This window comes from Sciurus vulgaris (assembly GCF_902686455.1).
Source record: "Sciurus vulgaris genome assembly, chromosome: 5".
NCBI lineage: Eukaryota > Metazoa > Chordata > Mammalia > Rodentia > Sciuridae > Sciurus > Sciurus vulgaris.
In genome coordinates, this window is record NC_136465.1 from 132,363,446 (window position 1) to 132,379,485 (window position 16,040).

The window sequence follows — 16,040 nt, forward strand, 5'->3', positions numbered from 1 at the left end:
GTGATGCTCTTCTAGGTGTGGGAAGCCCGGGAAAAAAATACAGACTCTGCAGAGTCAGGCAGACCCACTGCAAGCATGGTGCTTTGTGGGGAAACTTGAGCCATGGATGATGGTGTGAGCCCACATCACTCTGCCCATACTTCAATTTCACTATTGAAGAAGCCCTTGCCATCTTAATTTTAATTTTTAAAAAAATCATAAAGAAGAAAATGTTTCTTGACGTCCTTTTAAATGCCATATTTCTTCTGCCCAGTATTGTTCAGATGGTAAGAAGATACAGTGACATTTGAGGGGATTCCTTACCCACCTCATTTCCTTGAGAACCCAAATTCTGAAGCTCTTGCCAGCCTTCCCAAGTCCCCAATGGAATCCCTGCTCATGTGCATATTTTGGGTGCATCAGTATGTTTTTCATTTTCTCCCTGGAAACGGTTTCTCACACCCACGCTCCAAGAGTGCGATCTGTGATTCTGTCGCCTGCTCGTTTTCCGTGTCCTCCTTGCCTGGAGCGAGGGCTGAGAACATGATTCAGCTTAGGGAAGTGATACAAAACGTGGCTGTTAAAGATCTTTCGAAAAGCATCTTTCTATGTGTGCAGTCACTCAGCTGCTGTAACCTGTGACTTAACCTGACACCAGCAGGTTTGAACAGTACACTCTGAGATGTGGTATAGACCTAGAAGACACATTGTTGTAGGCCTTTGGATGTCATCTTACCTAATTTCAAAGAGGAGCTTCTACACTGTTTTTGGCCATTTGGGAAGAAAAGCATGCCTGGACTTTGCTCAGTGATTGAGCCCTTCAGTATTGACAGCCTTCTCTATAGAGAATGCCTTTTTCCATTTTGAATCCGGCTTCAAGAAGTAAAGAAGGAGGAATTTCCTTAACCAGTGAGGGGAGTTTGGGATGTCCTGGTCTAACTTGTACTGCCCTTTCCAGCCTCAGGCTTGCTCTGGAGGTCCCTTGTAGCCCTGTATTCTCAGACATGCAGGATCTCATATCTGAGTTATCTTTTGATGTTTAAGAATTAATCTCTCCAAACAAAGAATCTGAAAACAGCATTTGAGTATTAACATCATAAATCAACATTTCCATTTCTGAGGAAGTTTCTCCAGGAATATTGCTGAGATGGAAAATGAGTTCCAAGAGACTTTCTTTGGGAACATAATGGCTCACCTTTAAAACTTCCCCACTTCTAGCTAAAATCTGATTTAATAATACAGTATTGAGAAGAACCATTGTATGGGAGAACGTAGGCTGTTAAAGAATAGAATGGGTTGTACAGAGAAATTGCAAAACTGTGTTTTTATAAAATAAAAGTGTAAGGATCAAAAATTGACATTACTTAAACAGTGTGATGAACTCAAACTACTCTTGGTACCTCCAAATTTTCCGGTGTGGAAATTTTACCTGTTTTACACTGAATTTTAAAGAAAGACTTGAAAGATTTTTAATGGAAAAGCATATAACATCAAAAATATAACGTAGCATAGGAACGTGGTGAAATTTAAAATGGGGTTTAGAATTACTAGTGATGTTATAGCTTGTGAGATCTGAGGAAATAATGAAGAACATGGATGTGTTTAATAAAGAATAGGGTTGAAAAGGAAATAGCAAAGATGTATTACAAAGAAAAAGAAAATCCTATAGAAAATAGGGAGGCATTTCCCTAGGGAGGATTGGAATAGAGAATTGTGTTAGAATGGTGGAGTTTCATTAATGGTGCATTTATAAACAGCAGGTAGTGGTGTCAATAGCGGAGTTGTAGCTAGGTAAAGGTGAGCAGAGCAAAATAGTGTGAATGAAGGAAAGAGGAGTGTTTCACTGTGTGTTGATCTTCGGGGAGCTGTTTTAGATGTAAATGCCTGTGTCATAAAAAGGCAAATGTTGAAAAAAAGGAAAAAAGTTAACATTTTTGTAATAAGTCAGAGTGGGATAATGGAAAATAATTTATTCCCTAGGATTTTAAAAAGATATTCCTGTTGATGATTAATCCTTAATGACTAATTGCACAAAGGGGTAGAAAATGTGTGTTAGTGAGGAGCTGGTTCTGATACAGAGAAGCAGTTGAGGGTAGTGTGACTGTCTGCATAACAGCCTCCAAAGATGTCTACAGCGTCATGATGTGGACTTCAGTTATCTTACCTTGTTTCCTTGAAGGTAGAAGGGACTTTGCAGATACGATGAAAAAAATGAATTTTGAAATGGGGAAATTATCCTGGATTATCTGGATGCTTCCTAAATCTAATCAGAGTGTTTTTAAGAGGAGGGGAACCAGGCGTGGTGGTGCACACCTGTAATCCCTACTGCTTGGGAGGCTGAGGCAGGAGGATCTCAATTTCAAAGTCAGCCTCAACAACTTAGTGAGGTCCTGAGCAACTTAGCAAGACCCTGTCTTAAAATAAAAAATAAAAAGGACTGAGGATGTGGCTCAGTGGTCAAGTGCCCCTGGGTTCAATGCCTGGTACAAATTAAAAAATAAAAAAAGAGGAAGGAGAGATCTGAGAGAGAAGCATGGGCTGCACTGACGAAGGGAAGAGAATGTAGTGATGCCAGGAATTCAGACAGCTTCTAGAAGCCAACAAGCAAGGAAACATTCTCACAGGGAGCCTCCAGAGAGAATGGAGCCCTGCCAACATCTTTTTAGCCTGGTGAAACAGATTTCAGACTTCTGACCTCCAGAACTGTAGGAGAGTAAGCTTGTGTTGGTTTAAGCTGCTGAATTTGTTCCAGTAGCAATAGGAAGTAAAAACAGGTAGTCATCTGCAGAGAGTACTGTCATTGACTTTTACAATGAACATCTGCCAGCTTTTCTTCAACTCTGAGCTTTGCAAATGCCACAGATTGCAAAAGATTCTGTTTCTGTGCTGTTATGTTCTGTGGGTTGACAAAATCAGTTCTCCAAGGTCGTGAAACTTCAATGTGGACTAGATTCGAGGTCATCTAGCTTGCAAAGGGTTTTGTAGAAAATCACTTTCCACATAAATACCCTCATTAAATCTTCTTAATAAGGGTTTTATATTTTTAAAAATGGGAGACTCCAAGGTTTTTATTTTTTTAATGCAGTTCTTCTAAAACATTCATGGTTTGTTTTATACAACTAAGGTTCTGAACTATGTAGACTTTTGTGTGCATGTGTGTGGTGGAGGGCAGTGGGTGGGGAGGATGATGGGGAGACAGTGTTTTTTATTATAAGAAAAGTCTATGTCTCAAACTGGAGAATGTAGATATCTTCTTTTCTCCAATTTATTTCTCTCTAAAACTTAAGTTTAAGCATTTTGGCCAGAAAACACTTAGAGTTTTCTGTGAAATAAATAACTTACTTGGTAACTCAGAGAAACCACAGACTGAATTACTGTGAAGAACAGGAATACTCTTCTTAAGAAAAACCCACAGGAATTTCTGGAACGAAACTGTGATCTAGTTTACAAAGTAGTATGCCTCTGATGAAATCAAGGAGCTGAAAGTCCTGCCCTGCAGCAGGAGATGCCTCTAAGTGACACAGGTCACTCTTCCAGAGCAGCTGGTAGACAGTGTGGAATGAGAATGTAATGCAGGGATTACCCTTAATAGGTCTCTGATCTCAGGGTTTTTAAGAATCAGGTTGGGAAAGTGGACAGATGTACAAAAATAATTACCACACAGTGTGAATAAAACCTTAAAAGAAGAGCATTACTCAGGGAACACCGAGCTGTGACAGTTTCCCAGGCCTCTTTAGAAGACCTGCTTGAGACAGTTGCTTGTGTGTACTGCATCTATAGGGGGCAGTCATCTTAATCAGTAGGGAACATTTGCCAAGCCCAATGCCTTAATAATCTGGTGTTGTTAAATGATGGTTTATGGGGTAAATTTAGGGTATAACCCTAAAGTCTAGGGTTATTGAATTTTTAAATTTTTTTCTTGCTTCTCTCTACCTGAGATGCACACATTAGAGTTGAAAGTAATCGTTTGCTTGTGAAAGCTACCTGTACAGGACTGGAATACTAACTGTCAAGGACACAGGCAGCTGAGGGGGAAATGAAGACATCTACACCAAAATGAATTTTCATTTCTTTAGGGCCATGAAACTCCCCCTGAGAGGAAATTTATGGTTGCCTTAAATGCCAGAAGTTGCTGCCATTAGTCAGATAAGGGAAACAAGAAGATGGCACCTCTTAGCATCTGTTAAGTCTCAGTTATCTTCGGTTAAAGTATCAATGACAACTGGGGTTCCAAGTGGATCCCCATCAGGAGAGCAGCTCAACATGAAGAGTATTGTCAAGGATCTTGCGTTCTAGTCTCTGTATTCCCACTGCATTTAGATCAGTTGTTCAGCTGCCTTCCTGTGGTCACATAGGAGGAGAAAGCATACATTTTCTTCTCTTGGGAAGAGCTTAGGATTGCTTCCAACAGCAACTAGACATAGTGGCTAATTACTCTCAATAAATTATGCCAAAACCAAACTCTAGTGTTTTGTTTGTTTGTTTGTTTGTTTGTTTGCGGAGTAGGGAAGGTGGTAATGCTGCAGGAGATCAAACCAAGTCCTTGGGCATTCCAGGCATGCACTTTACCACTGAACTATGCTCCCAGCCCCAGTGTATTTATCAGCCAATCTTTATTATTATAAAAATCTATTATTAGAAAAAAATGTTAGAAATATTTTAGAAGTCAACAATCAATAGAACACATTAGATATTTTCATGGGGTGTGTTTTAATTCAGTCTCCCTTCTAGAAAGCCCATAGCATGTAATTATGCTAATAAACAACCAAATAGTAATATACTTCTGTAGTTTAGGAATGTTCCCCGAAGGCCTATGTGTTAAAGGCTTGGTCCCCTGGTTGGGACTACTGAGAGATAGAGGTCCTTTTGAGAGGTAGGGCCTTCTGGAAGATTCACAGACCATTGGGGGTGTGTCCTTGCAGGGAATGGCGGGATCTCCTCCTCTTTTGCTTCCCTATTCATGTGAGATGAGCAGTTTTTCTGTCACATGCTTCTTCCATGATGTGCTGCCTTGCCACAGCCCAAAGTAATGGGTTCCACTGACCTTGGACTAGAACCTCTAAAACTATCCAAAAATAATCTTTTCTTTTTATAAGTTAGTTATCTCAACTCTTTCGTTAATCGTGGCAAAAAGCTGATTAACACTGATCAAGGTTTTCTAGATTGAATATCAATGGCCAGTAATGTCTCCCTGAAAATCTATGTCGTGGTCACTTCTTTTCATGGGTGCATTTAATTTAAATATTTGTGCCTTGAGACTTCTCTGGGAAACTTTCTAAAGCTTCCTAAAACCCAGACTCCAAGCAAATAGTTATCTGGAAAAGAACACACATCAGTGTCTTTGGTTTTCATTATAAAATTTCTTTTCGTCACCTCCATGTCAGGAATCTAACCTGACAGAGGACACAGAAGGCCTGTACTCCTAATTGGTTTCAGCCTGTAACAGTTTGCTCTCCAAGTGTTGTCAAAAACTAGGCTGAGCCCAGTGTGGTTATGCAAGTCTGTAAGCCCAGTGGCTTAGGAGGCTGAGGCGGGAGGATCTCAAGTTCAAAGCCAGCTTCAGCAACTTAGCGAGGCCCTAAGCAACTCAGCCAGACCCGTCTCTAAATAAAATGCAAAAAAGGACTGGGGATGTGGCTCAGTGGTTAAGTGCCCCCTGAGTTCAGTGCCGGGTACAAAACAAACAAAAAAAAAAAAACAAAACTAGGCTGATGCATTTGATATTTTAAAAGCACTGTTTAAGTCACTTGTTTCCAGATGTGAATAACTGTCAGTATTGCCTGAAAAACTGTTCGAAACTTGAGTCTGATTCAGCAGATCTAGGGCCTGGGAATCAGTATTCTAAAAACTCAAATGGTCTCACCCCTAGCCTTGTAAAACTGCTGTTCGTGGTCTTTTAAATGTGTCACACCAGTTACTTAAAGTACCCACAGAATGATTGCCTTCTACTTGAGCCCAAGCAGAAAGTTTGTTCTGACAAATCATCATGTTTCCTTTTCTTGTATAATGACAGCTGGGTAACTCATCATGCACCCTCTCTCCTTGAGTTCCAGGAGGTTCAGAAATAAGTTTTACTTATACTTAATGCAGTATCTCTTCTTAGCCTGGGTTTTTACCATTTTGCCCATCCTAATTACATTGTGCTTGCTCTTTACTGTCAGATTAAGGATTTTATCATATTCAAATCCTTTGATTTGCTTGTTGCAGTAGCACATGCCTATACATATGCCTGCTTTAAGAAGGGTTTAGTGAGTCCCCTAAAGATTGAGAGGATTGGGACTGGGGGTGCAGCTCAGTGGCAGAGCACAGGCTTGGCACTAAGTAACTAACTAGCTAGCTAACTAAACAATAATTGAGGATTTAGCAAGATAAATTGGAAATGTGTGAGAGAAAAAAAAATAAAAGGCAAGGCAATAGGAGTGTGGTTGGCTTCAGAATGTCATGTTATCTGTAATCCCAGCTACTAAGGAAACTGAGGCAGGAGGATTGCAAATTCAAGGTCAACTTGGACAGCACAGTGAGACCCTACCTCAAAATAAAAACAAAAACTTTTGGTTTTACTGTTATCTATTTCAGATTCTTTTTGAAAGTAGGTCATGTTATAAATAATAAGATTTAAAGCAGGCCTAGATAGCACTTGTTCAAAGGCTTGGAGAATGAAATCATCACATTTTTGGTGTCCTTTGGCTGTGCTACCATGCCAAAGGCCTGGCATATGGGACTGAAGTTATGCCTGCAGAATTATTTTGTTTGACATAATGATGAAGCATTTTCAGACTTTAAAGTCAAAAGGCATAAGTGCAAATTCCTCTAATGATGTAGTATATTATTTTTCATAGAATCGTGAGAAAAGTTTGACAACTAAAAAATTCCCATGGTTTATAATATACCTGACATGTAAATGTAGATAAATGATAAATACTTGTACATAGGCCTGTTTTAAAAAAAAGGGTTTAGGCTGGGTGTGGTGTTGCATGCCTGTAATCCCAACAGCTCAGGAGACTGAGGTAGGAGGATCACAAGTCCAAAGCCAGCCTCAGCACCTTAGTGGGGCCCTAAAGCAACTTAGCAAGATCCTGTCTCAAAATAAAAAAAATAAAAAAGCTGGGGATGTGGCTCAGTGGTTAAGTACCCCTGGGTTCAATCCCCAATACCAATAAATAAATAAATAAAAGAAGGGTTTAGTGAGTCCCCTAAAGATTCAGAGGATTGGGACTGGGGTGCAGCTCAGTGACAGAGTGCATGCTTAACATGTGCACGGCCCTGGGTTCAATCACCAGCACCAAAAAAAGAGAGAGAAAGGATTTAGCAAGACAAATTAGAAATGTGTAAGGGGGAAAAAAAAAGGCAAGCAATAGGCATGTGGTTGGCATAAGAATGCCATGTCATCTTGCTGAGATGGGCCAAAATCTTAACTTTCTAGCAGCCTACAGGAAAAGAAAAATTCTCTGCTCCGAGAAGCGAGAAGTACTTGTGATAACAAATCTAGGAAGATTTCTATTTCCTGTAGGCTGTCATGGAGAAAGCACTTTGAAGTGGGTCATCTTGTCTCTTGGTACAGTTTCCATTGTACAATTCTAGTAAACTACAGTGCCGTTGAGATTTTTTTATGAACTAGGTAAGTTTAGGAAATTTCCTGTCCCCTGGGCTGGAGGATGGGGCAGGAGAAGAAGGAGGGCACGCTCTCCCTGTTAGCCACGGGAACAAGCATGTGGAATGGAAGGACACTACCATTTGGCGAGACTGTTAAAAGGAAGAGGTTTTCTGTATTTAGGGTGACATACACCAAATCTTTGGTTTTTTGTTTTTTTTTTTTTTTTTTTTTTCCTCAATAGACTGGTATTACTGCTCATGTATGGGGTATCTTTCTGTCACTTAGAACAAAGGGCTTCTCCTGGGCAAATTTAGTGTCATGGTCTGTATTTCTAACCCTTCAGCTCCCTAACCCCTGCCCTCAACCTCCCCCTCCCTCTCAGCTCTTGAACTCAGGGCCTTGCATACGCTAGGCAAGCACTCTACCAACTTAGCTACGTGCCCAGTCCTTCAGCTCCCCTTTTCCTTATCCTGTGGTTTCTTTATGTAGTGCACATTCTGACTAAAATGTAGAGGCCATGAAAATTACCAGGACAGGAGTGTCAATTAGGCAGCTAAGTCACTTCATGGTTCATACTACGTTTTTTAATTATTAGAACTTTATACAGTGCTTCTTAAACTCAAGTTCATATAGAATCACCCCAGAGTTTCTCCAAAGTGTAGATTTCTGGACCCTACAACATCATATTCTAATATTGTAAATCAAGGGTTGAAACCCAGGAAACACATACTGTCAATGAATCTAATTTGAGACAAGCTGGCTTAAAGGTAAATAGTACAGATTTTAAAATCACAGTTTCAAATTATTGTCATTAGGTTAAATTATATAATCTTGGGCAAACTAATCTTCCTTTGCTTCTATGTCTTCACTTGTAAAGCAAAAATTTAAAAATTTTTCAAGCACAGGGTCATTTTAAGCATCAAATAAGATGAAAGGTCCTGCTACAGTACTTGGCAGGTAGTAAGTATCAATAAATTCCAATTATAAGGAAAAAAAATGCTGAGCAGTATTATTATCACAATATACTTTGAAAGCTGGTCTCAGGATAGTGCCAACCCTTTGAAACGTTTTTCTAAAGTTACCTGTAGCCTTTATTCTTCTTTTATGATTTTCACACCTCCCTCCACTCAGGGTTTAAAAGTGTTTTCCATTAGAGTTCCTGCACACTCTTACTTGCATTTTCGAAGTTCTTAGATACAGAGTGGTCATCCTTTTTTGCCTTGGGTCTACATTCTTGAAAGTTCCTCTTCATTGCTTACCATACAATTGTGGAAACTGAATTTGAAGCCCAAATCCCTTTACAGATAATTTCTGGCTAAACAATCCAAAAGCTGCCTGCTTGATAAAATTGGAGGATCCTGAGGCATGAAATTGAAAGAGACATGAATTATTTTTTAAAAATGTGTACATTTATATTTAATATTTCTATCTCACAGAAGGCTTTTGAAGCAATTACAAATTCAATCTGGATCACTCAAAGTAAAAAAAAATGTGGTTTAAACATTTAAAATGTTTAAAAAATTGTTGCCCAAAGGGTTCTTGAAGGAGGTAGAATTCCAAGAAGTTTCTGAATAAAACAAATATCTGGGTCTAGCATTTTCCAGTTATTGTTTTGTCTCTGCCTCTCCTTCTTTACTTCCTTTTCCAGTACATGGTCTTCAGACTGTGTTTCAGAAAATATGTGTATTATTCCAACCACACTCATCTGGTCTATTTTTCTGGCTCAGTGTACAATATTGTGGTAAAGGCTTCAACATCAGTAATAATGACTATAGAAAGAATAGAAAGTTAGCTGCAAAAACACATTACTTAGGAAAACGGCACACATATTTACTAAAATAGTGTTGAAAATCAAAGACCTCCCTCCCTCCTCCTGTCTCTTTTCTTCTTACTTTTTCTTCTTTCTTTAATGCTGTTAACAGTTCGTAAGTGTACAATTCAGTGCTATTAAATGCACTTACATCTTACCCTTTTGGATGAAGAATCTAGGTCTCATCTTTGTACCGTTAGATTCCAGAGGAGTAGAATAGTCCTTCCTAGAAAGAATAATGATCTGGAGAAAGAGCTTTCATCTTCCCTTGCATACCACGTAGGTAGAGTTGCCGGACCCCTGTGGGCACCTGTACCCTCAGAAAGAATCATGGTGGTTTTAGGGATACAGATTTCAAAGACTCCGAGGAGTAGCTCTGACTAACCTGCGCTCTGTTTTTGGACCCTGACCTCTACTTTGTCAGAACCCAGCTTTCTTTAAAATTTGCCTAGATAATAAGAGTACAACATGGACTGTTTGTCATCAGTGGCAAGCAGTTGTTTAGTAACAGCTGTGTAGAATAACAGGCAATGACAAAGCCCTTCTGGGCCTTACCGGAAAAAAAGGATATGTGCATTGACATACACACATAAATTAATGGTAGCCCAAGTCTTAAGACAATGTATTGCTACAGGAGTTCAGAAATTGGAGTCATTTCTATAAGCTGCCATGACTTTTACCTAATTGTTACACACTAAATGTAAATTTAATTGAAATACTTTGAAATAAAATGTCTGTAACAATCTTACTTTATATGCAGAATTTGAAATTAGGCACCAAAGGGGAAAAGAGTGTAAGGATTAGATAGTTTCAAAGCCAGTGTGTGCAGCTCTTTCTGTTACTGCCACATGATAAGCCACATGAAGCCACTGCAGGTGAAAGAGAAATACCTAATGGCCTTTATCAGTCTTCTGGGAAAATAGGTTTTGAATTATGAGAGCTATGACTAATGAGTGCTCCTCAGGAATGTACTTCTCTGTTAAAAGCACTGCCCTTGTGGTCTGAAGCCTTTGATGTCCTTGAAGGCAATTGTACTAATTATTCTGCATTATTTTCTTCTTTTTCTGGAGGAAGCACAATGACTCTAGCATAACAACAAACCTTCCTGTGGATGAAATGGAAATATCTTGTCAAATATAAATATCATGTATGAAAGCTGAATTCCCAGAACTCGACAAAGATGAGAGACCATGGATTGTGAAGTATATCTTATCTTCACTTCCTATCAATAAGATCAATGTAGAAATTGAAAATGGAGCCCTGCATTGAGAAGACGGAAATCTAAATCTATTGCTAAGACCTTGCAAAATTTTCAAGAAAGTGGTCAGAGTTGGGGATGTAGCTCAATGACAGAGCACTTGCCTAGTGTGTACAAGACCCTGGGTTCAGTCCCCAGAATCACAAGCTGAAGGGGCATCAGTAGTTCAGAATTATGGTTTATCCTACCCAGTAGCATGGAAAAATGCATTCAGTTCAACCATTATTGAAGCTAAGTTGATCTGAGAGCTAAACCATATGTCATTTTAGCTGATTCAAACAGTGACTTTAACTGACATTTTTTTCTGAATTAAGGTCAATGGGGTCCCACTTAAGTGTTGAGGTTTGTCAGAGAATGCTCATCCATCGGTAATTTTTAGATTGATTCAAACCCCTTGATCAGTGGATAGTGGAGGATGAATGAGAAAGTAGAATCCATTAGGCTACTTATAATGGAGGAAAATAGCAGAAGTGATTGCTACGCTTTTGACAAATTGCAGCATGTAAATTATATTATAAATGATGTGCAAATTTGCATCAATTACTTGATTCAAGAGCTCACAGGTTTGAAGCACAAAGTACTGTATTTGTAGTCAGAGCAAGGTCTTCACTTTAAGCGTGGTTATTCCTGTGGGAAGGAGATCCAGTGTGGCCCCAGGGTATAAAAGTTTTTCAATGTGATACCAAGGCAGTTAACAGCTTTTCCTTTCTTATTCTTCACTGTCTTGCAGACCAGATGACGTGCTGCTGCATCGCACGCATGATGAGATTGTCCTCCTGCACTGCTTCCTCTGGCCCCTGGTGACATTTGTGGTGGGCGTTCTCATTGTGGTTTTAACCATCTGTGCCAAGAGCCTGGCAGTCAAGGCAGAAGCCATGAAGAAGCGCAAGTTCTCTTAAATGGAATAGCCTTGTGGGAAGCAAAGCACAGAAGCTGCACGCCTGGGCACACGTCCACCTGCAGAGCCCGTGTTTCCTGGAGCAGGAGATGGAAGGGGCCGCGACAGGTCTCCAAGAGCCTCCTCCCTCAGTGGCAGCAGAAACAGGCACAACTGGAAGACTTGGAACCTCATAGCTTATATTCCATGTGTCGTAGCAATGGCTAAAGGGTCAAGCTCTTAGCTATATGGAGTAACTGTTTCAGAAAACCCTATAAGAAATTGATTTTCTTTGGAAAGTAACAGTATATTATTTGTATAGTGTAGTATACCATTATGATTTATGCTACTTAAGAATATTAAAATAAGAGTGGTCTGTGTTTTTTTCTATTTCCTTTTTTAATGCTTAGAACACCAGGGTTAAAAAGAAAAAAAAAAAAATGGTTTTCTGCTTTTCATTTGACTCTGCTAGATTTAACTTCTACTTGACAGTAAGGATTCCTGCAGAAGCCTGGATCATACTGTATAACCTTCAGTTTCCACCATTAAAGAGTATCTTTTGATTCCTCCTTGAAAAATGAATTCTTCACTGGTAACTCAGTTTTCAGTCATTTCTGTGTCTCTTTCCCCCAAAGATTTGGGGAAACCATGTCCTCTACCACCTGCCTTGGCCTACCCATTATTTTTTGATGGATTACTTCTTATGAAGTGAGATGATTCTGAAGACCCGTCCACACTCTAAGAGAACAGGGTTCCTTAATTCATCCACCATGTTATTTCTGGTGAATTTTTTTTTTTTTTTTTTTAATCTCTGTGCACTACAATATACATGATATGAAGGACACTCTTCAGTTTATAATTAAAGACTGTTTTCTCTTTTTGTATTTTAGGTTAGAAAACAGTTCAAAGTCAGTTCAAGCATTTTGTTTTCCTTTTCTTCGTCCTTGCCTTGATGTTCTGGGTATAATACAGGGAGATTGCTGCAGTTTCGTTTACTTAGATAAATCTGGAGATGTAACCCACTCCACCACTGCTGCTGAGCTTTCTGTGCCTTGATCAAAGGGAGACCCTACTTCTTTGCACCTGTTCATAAACTCAGATTCCAAATATCAATCACAGGTCTCAGCAGATATCAAAATTACCCTATTTATTTACCACCTAGAATCAGACCTCTGTTAAAATGAGATGTAGATTTTTAATGGAGGAGTCGCTGACAATAGTTCTTTCTGCTTCCTTCACATAGTCCACAGACATGCTTCTATTAGAATAAAGGCAAATCAGAATGTAAGGACAAGTTCCCCTCAGTTATTTCCACAGGTTCTAAAAAAGATCTGAATTATTGGGAACGACAATTTCCTGCCTTTGGTCCACATACCAATGTTTATTTTAGAATGTAACTTTCTGAGAGCATTATAATTCTCTGTGAAAGAGTGTTGGATGAATATGATCACTTTTTTCTAATTCAAGTGTTACAGGTTTCACTGTGAAAAAGGCCTTGAACACACTATTTATGACATCCTTTGAGGTAGCTACAGTGCCTTGACTTCAATCCCAGTTTTCTGTTGCCGTGTCCCTGTTGTCTTAGCAACACAGTGACTATTCTGAAGCAAGTAGCATGAAACTGGGAAGCAGAGAAAATCATCCTCTTTGCATTGCATGGGAGGGAAGATGAAGTCTGTTCTCTTCATTTTATCTTTACCCAATTGTCTATGATTAATTGATTACAGAGACTAGATAAAATTTAACAGTGCATGGACACATGTCCATCTTGGAGAAAAGGGAAGTTGATACATATCAATCTGAGTTTTCACTTGTCAGTTTGATACTCATGGTTTATATTAACTAAATGCTTCCATTTAGGCCTGAAGAGTATGCACAACTGTATTCTGTGGGTTAATTTTTGAGAAAGGGGAGAAGCACACTAAATCCACGAGGGCTTATGTAGTTTTAGGGTCTTACTTGCTTACAAACAGTTAAATTTGAGCCTCCTTATTTATACTTAAAAAAAGGTAAAACCCAAAGAAGCAAGGAGAGGACTTTTTAAGGTCATAAAAGGTAGAGGCTTCTTAATATTTTCATTCTCTTTTTGTATTTAGATCAGAAAATGGACCAAGCTGCTGTAACAAAGGCCACAAAATATGATGTCTCATGTAAGATAGTTTATTTCTTCCTCACACAGCAATCCTGAGGTAAAGGATGACTTGAGAGCCTGTAAGCCAGCTCTCTTTCACATGGTAGTTAAGGAATCCATGATTCATCTACCTGTTCTCATTACCAAGGGAGTTGTTCACTCCATGGTCAACAGGTCTCAGAGAAGTGCATCTACTTTCTAATCTGGAAAAGAAAGGAAGCTGGGAGCAAGCTATTTCTTTTTAAGGAAGTTTCACGAATCACTTGTGCCCAAATATGTTCTTCATTACTTATTACATAACTAAGCCTTGCTTCAGGGAAGGCCAGGGCCTATTTCCAGCTAGACATGTACCCTAATATACTCCAGGGGGAGTATTTCTAAAAGGAAAGAAGGGGAGAAGGGGAGAATGAATACTAGACTGAAAGACAAGAAAGATGGACAGCAGTCAGCAGCCCACATCATGTTCAAAATCTCTAAATAGGCATGGTCAAGATTACTTGCCCTGCCAGGAGGTCAAGTCCTCTTTGGCTGAACTGTGTATCTGCTCTATGGGAGAAACTCCCTTGTCCATTGTCCTCTATGGCCCCTTACTTTGAACTCTAAAAATGTATTGCTAATCAACTCCCATGGTCACATCTGAAACTTTTGTGGGGCATTACAGCTTTAGCAGCCCTCTGCTGATGCAGATTTATAGACCTAGATTGCCTTAGGGAATTAAACAGGCTCTTACAGGCCGGGATTATAGTTCACCACTGTCAAAAGACTTCAGCTCCTTTTTTGATGTTGCTAACTGCTTCAAGCTTCACCCTTTCCTTTTTCCTCTATGCTCCACATCTGGGCAAGCCCATGGAAGACTGGGTGCTGTCTTCTTTGGTCCCAGCAGGAAGTTCAAATCACCCAAACCCTGGCCTGCTTTACAGGAACCTTCACCCCAGCCTCAGACCCCAAGAACAATAAAAGCCAAACCAGTTCTGGACCCACTTGGGAGTCTGCTCTGTCTCCCTGGAAAGTCTCTGTATATGAGTAATAAACTTTTCATACCCTTTTGGTGTGTGTGTGATCTTATGGGTCTCAACATCTGAACTGAGTTCATAACATCTTACTGTGAATTTTGGAAGGTAGTGGTGAGGTTTCATCTGGCATTTTAAGGCTGATCATAACTTCGATATAATTTCATCAGAAATAGTAGTTTTCTGATCTGTTTGCTTTCAGTTATTTCATGTGAAAGCAGCTATATAGCCAGAGCTGTTCTCTCATTATAGTTATCAAGCCAACACTCGCTGTATGTGGCCTATACCTCTGTACCTCCATTGGATAGCAGCCACCTTGAAGTCTCTTGGACAACGAGTCTGGGTGGAACACAACACTTTCACCTACTCTTTTCTGCTGAGCTGACTCTCATTGTCTGGCCAGTAATACTATATGGAAGACTCTCAAGAAATACTCGGAATAATAATCACATTTCCCGCTATCTGAATAATAATCTGAACATATCAGAGCTGTTGAAGTTTGGGGCAAAGACACAGTTTCTGCAAAAAACTCTGTTATCTATTTGCAAACTATTTTTAATTTTTATTTGTCTCATTCAATTATTTTCCATAGTACACTAGGGTTTGCCCCCCAGAGGTTCATGTACTGGAGATTCGATCTCCAAAGTGAGATGCTTTTGAATTAGTGAAACCTTTAGTAGGTAGGCTGATGGGACCTCAGTCCTCAGAAGGGCTTCATGCAGGTCTCATGGGGCTGGAGTAATTCCCACAGCAGTGCTCACCATTTTTGCATGTCCCCTACCACTGTGATGCCATCAGCCATGAGGCTATCACCAGAGCTGAGGAACCATGCTCTGGAGCTAAATAAACTGAGTTAAAAAATAAAAATAAAAAAACCCTCTTCTTTATACCTTACCCAACCTTCAGTATTTTGTTATAGCTATGCAAAACAGACTAGAACAGTACCTAACTAAAACAGCAGATACATAATCAAAACTCTGTTTTTTTCTGACCACTTTTACCACAGTTAGTGTGCCTTCCCAGCTGTTGTAGGTAACACTTTTACCTAATAGGGTCTTTAATTTTCCATTCTTCAACGTCTGCTTCCTCACTGCCTGCTACCCTTCCGCAGCCACTTAGTTTAGATTTTTGTTGTTGTATGATAGCACTTTTCCATTTCTAGATTTAATCAGGAGAACTAAATAACAAAATACCAAAAGACTGGGTGACCTGAAGAACTGAAATTTATTTTCTCACAGTTCTGGAGGCTCACAGTCCAAGATCATAATACCAGCAACTTGGGTCTCTCCTGAGGCCTCTTCTTGGCTTGTAGCTGGCCACTGGGTTCTCACGTGGCACACCACTGGTATGTCTTCATTCCTATAAGAACATCAGTCCTGTG

General features: G+C 39.6%; 1 protein-coding gene across 1 annotated transcript in view; it reads left to right on the forward strand.

The window, feature by feature from the left end:
- Window positions 1-14,694, forward strand: part of KCNMB4 (potassium calcium-activated channel subfamily M regulatory beta subunit 4) — a 62,940-nt gene extending 48,246 nt beyond the window's left edge. Inside the window, exon 3 of the mRNA XM_079141332.1 lies at window positions 11,372-14,694. Within this exon, the coding sequence (XP_078997458.1) occupies window positions 11,372-11,540 (169 nt within the window). The 3' untranslated portion in view covers window positions 11,541-14,694. The remainder of the gene's footprint in view (window positions 1-11,371) is intronic.
- Window positions 14,695-16,040: the final 1,346 nt, after the last annotated feature.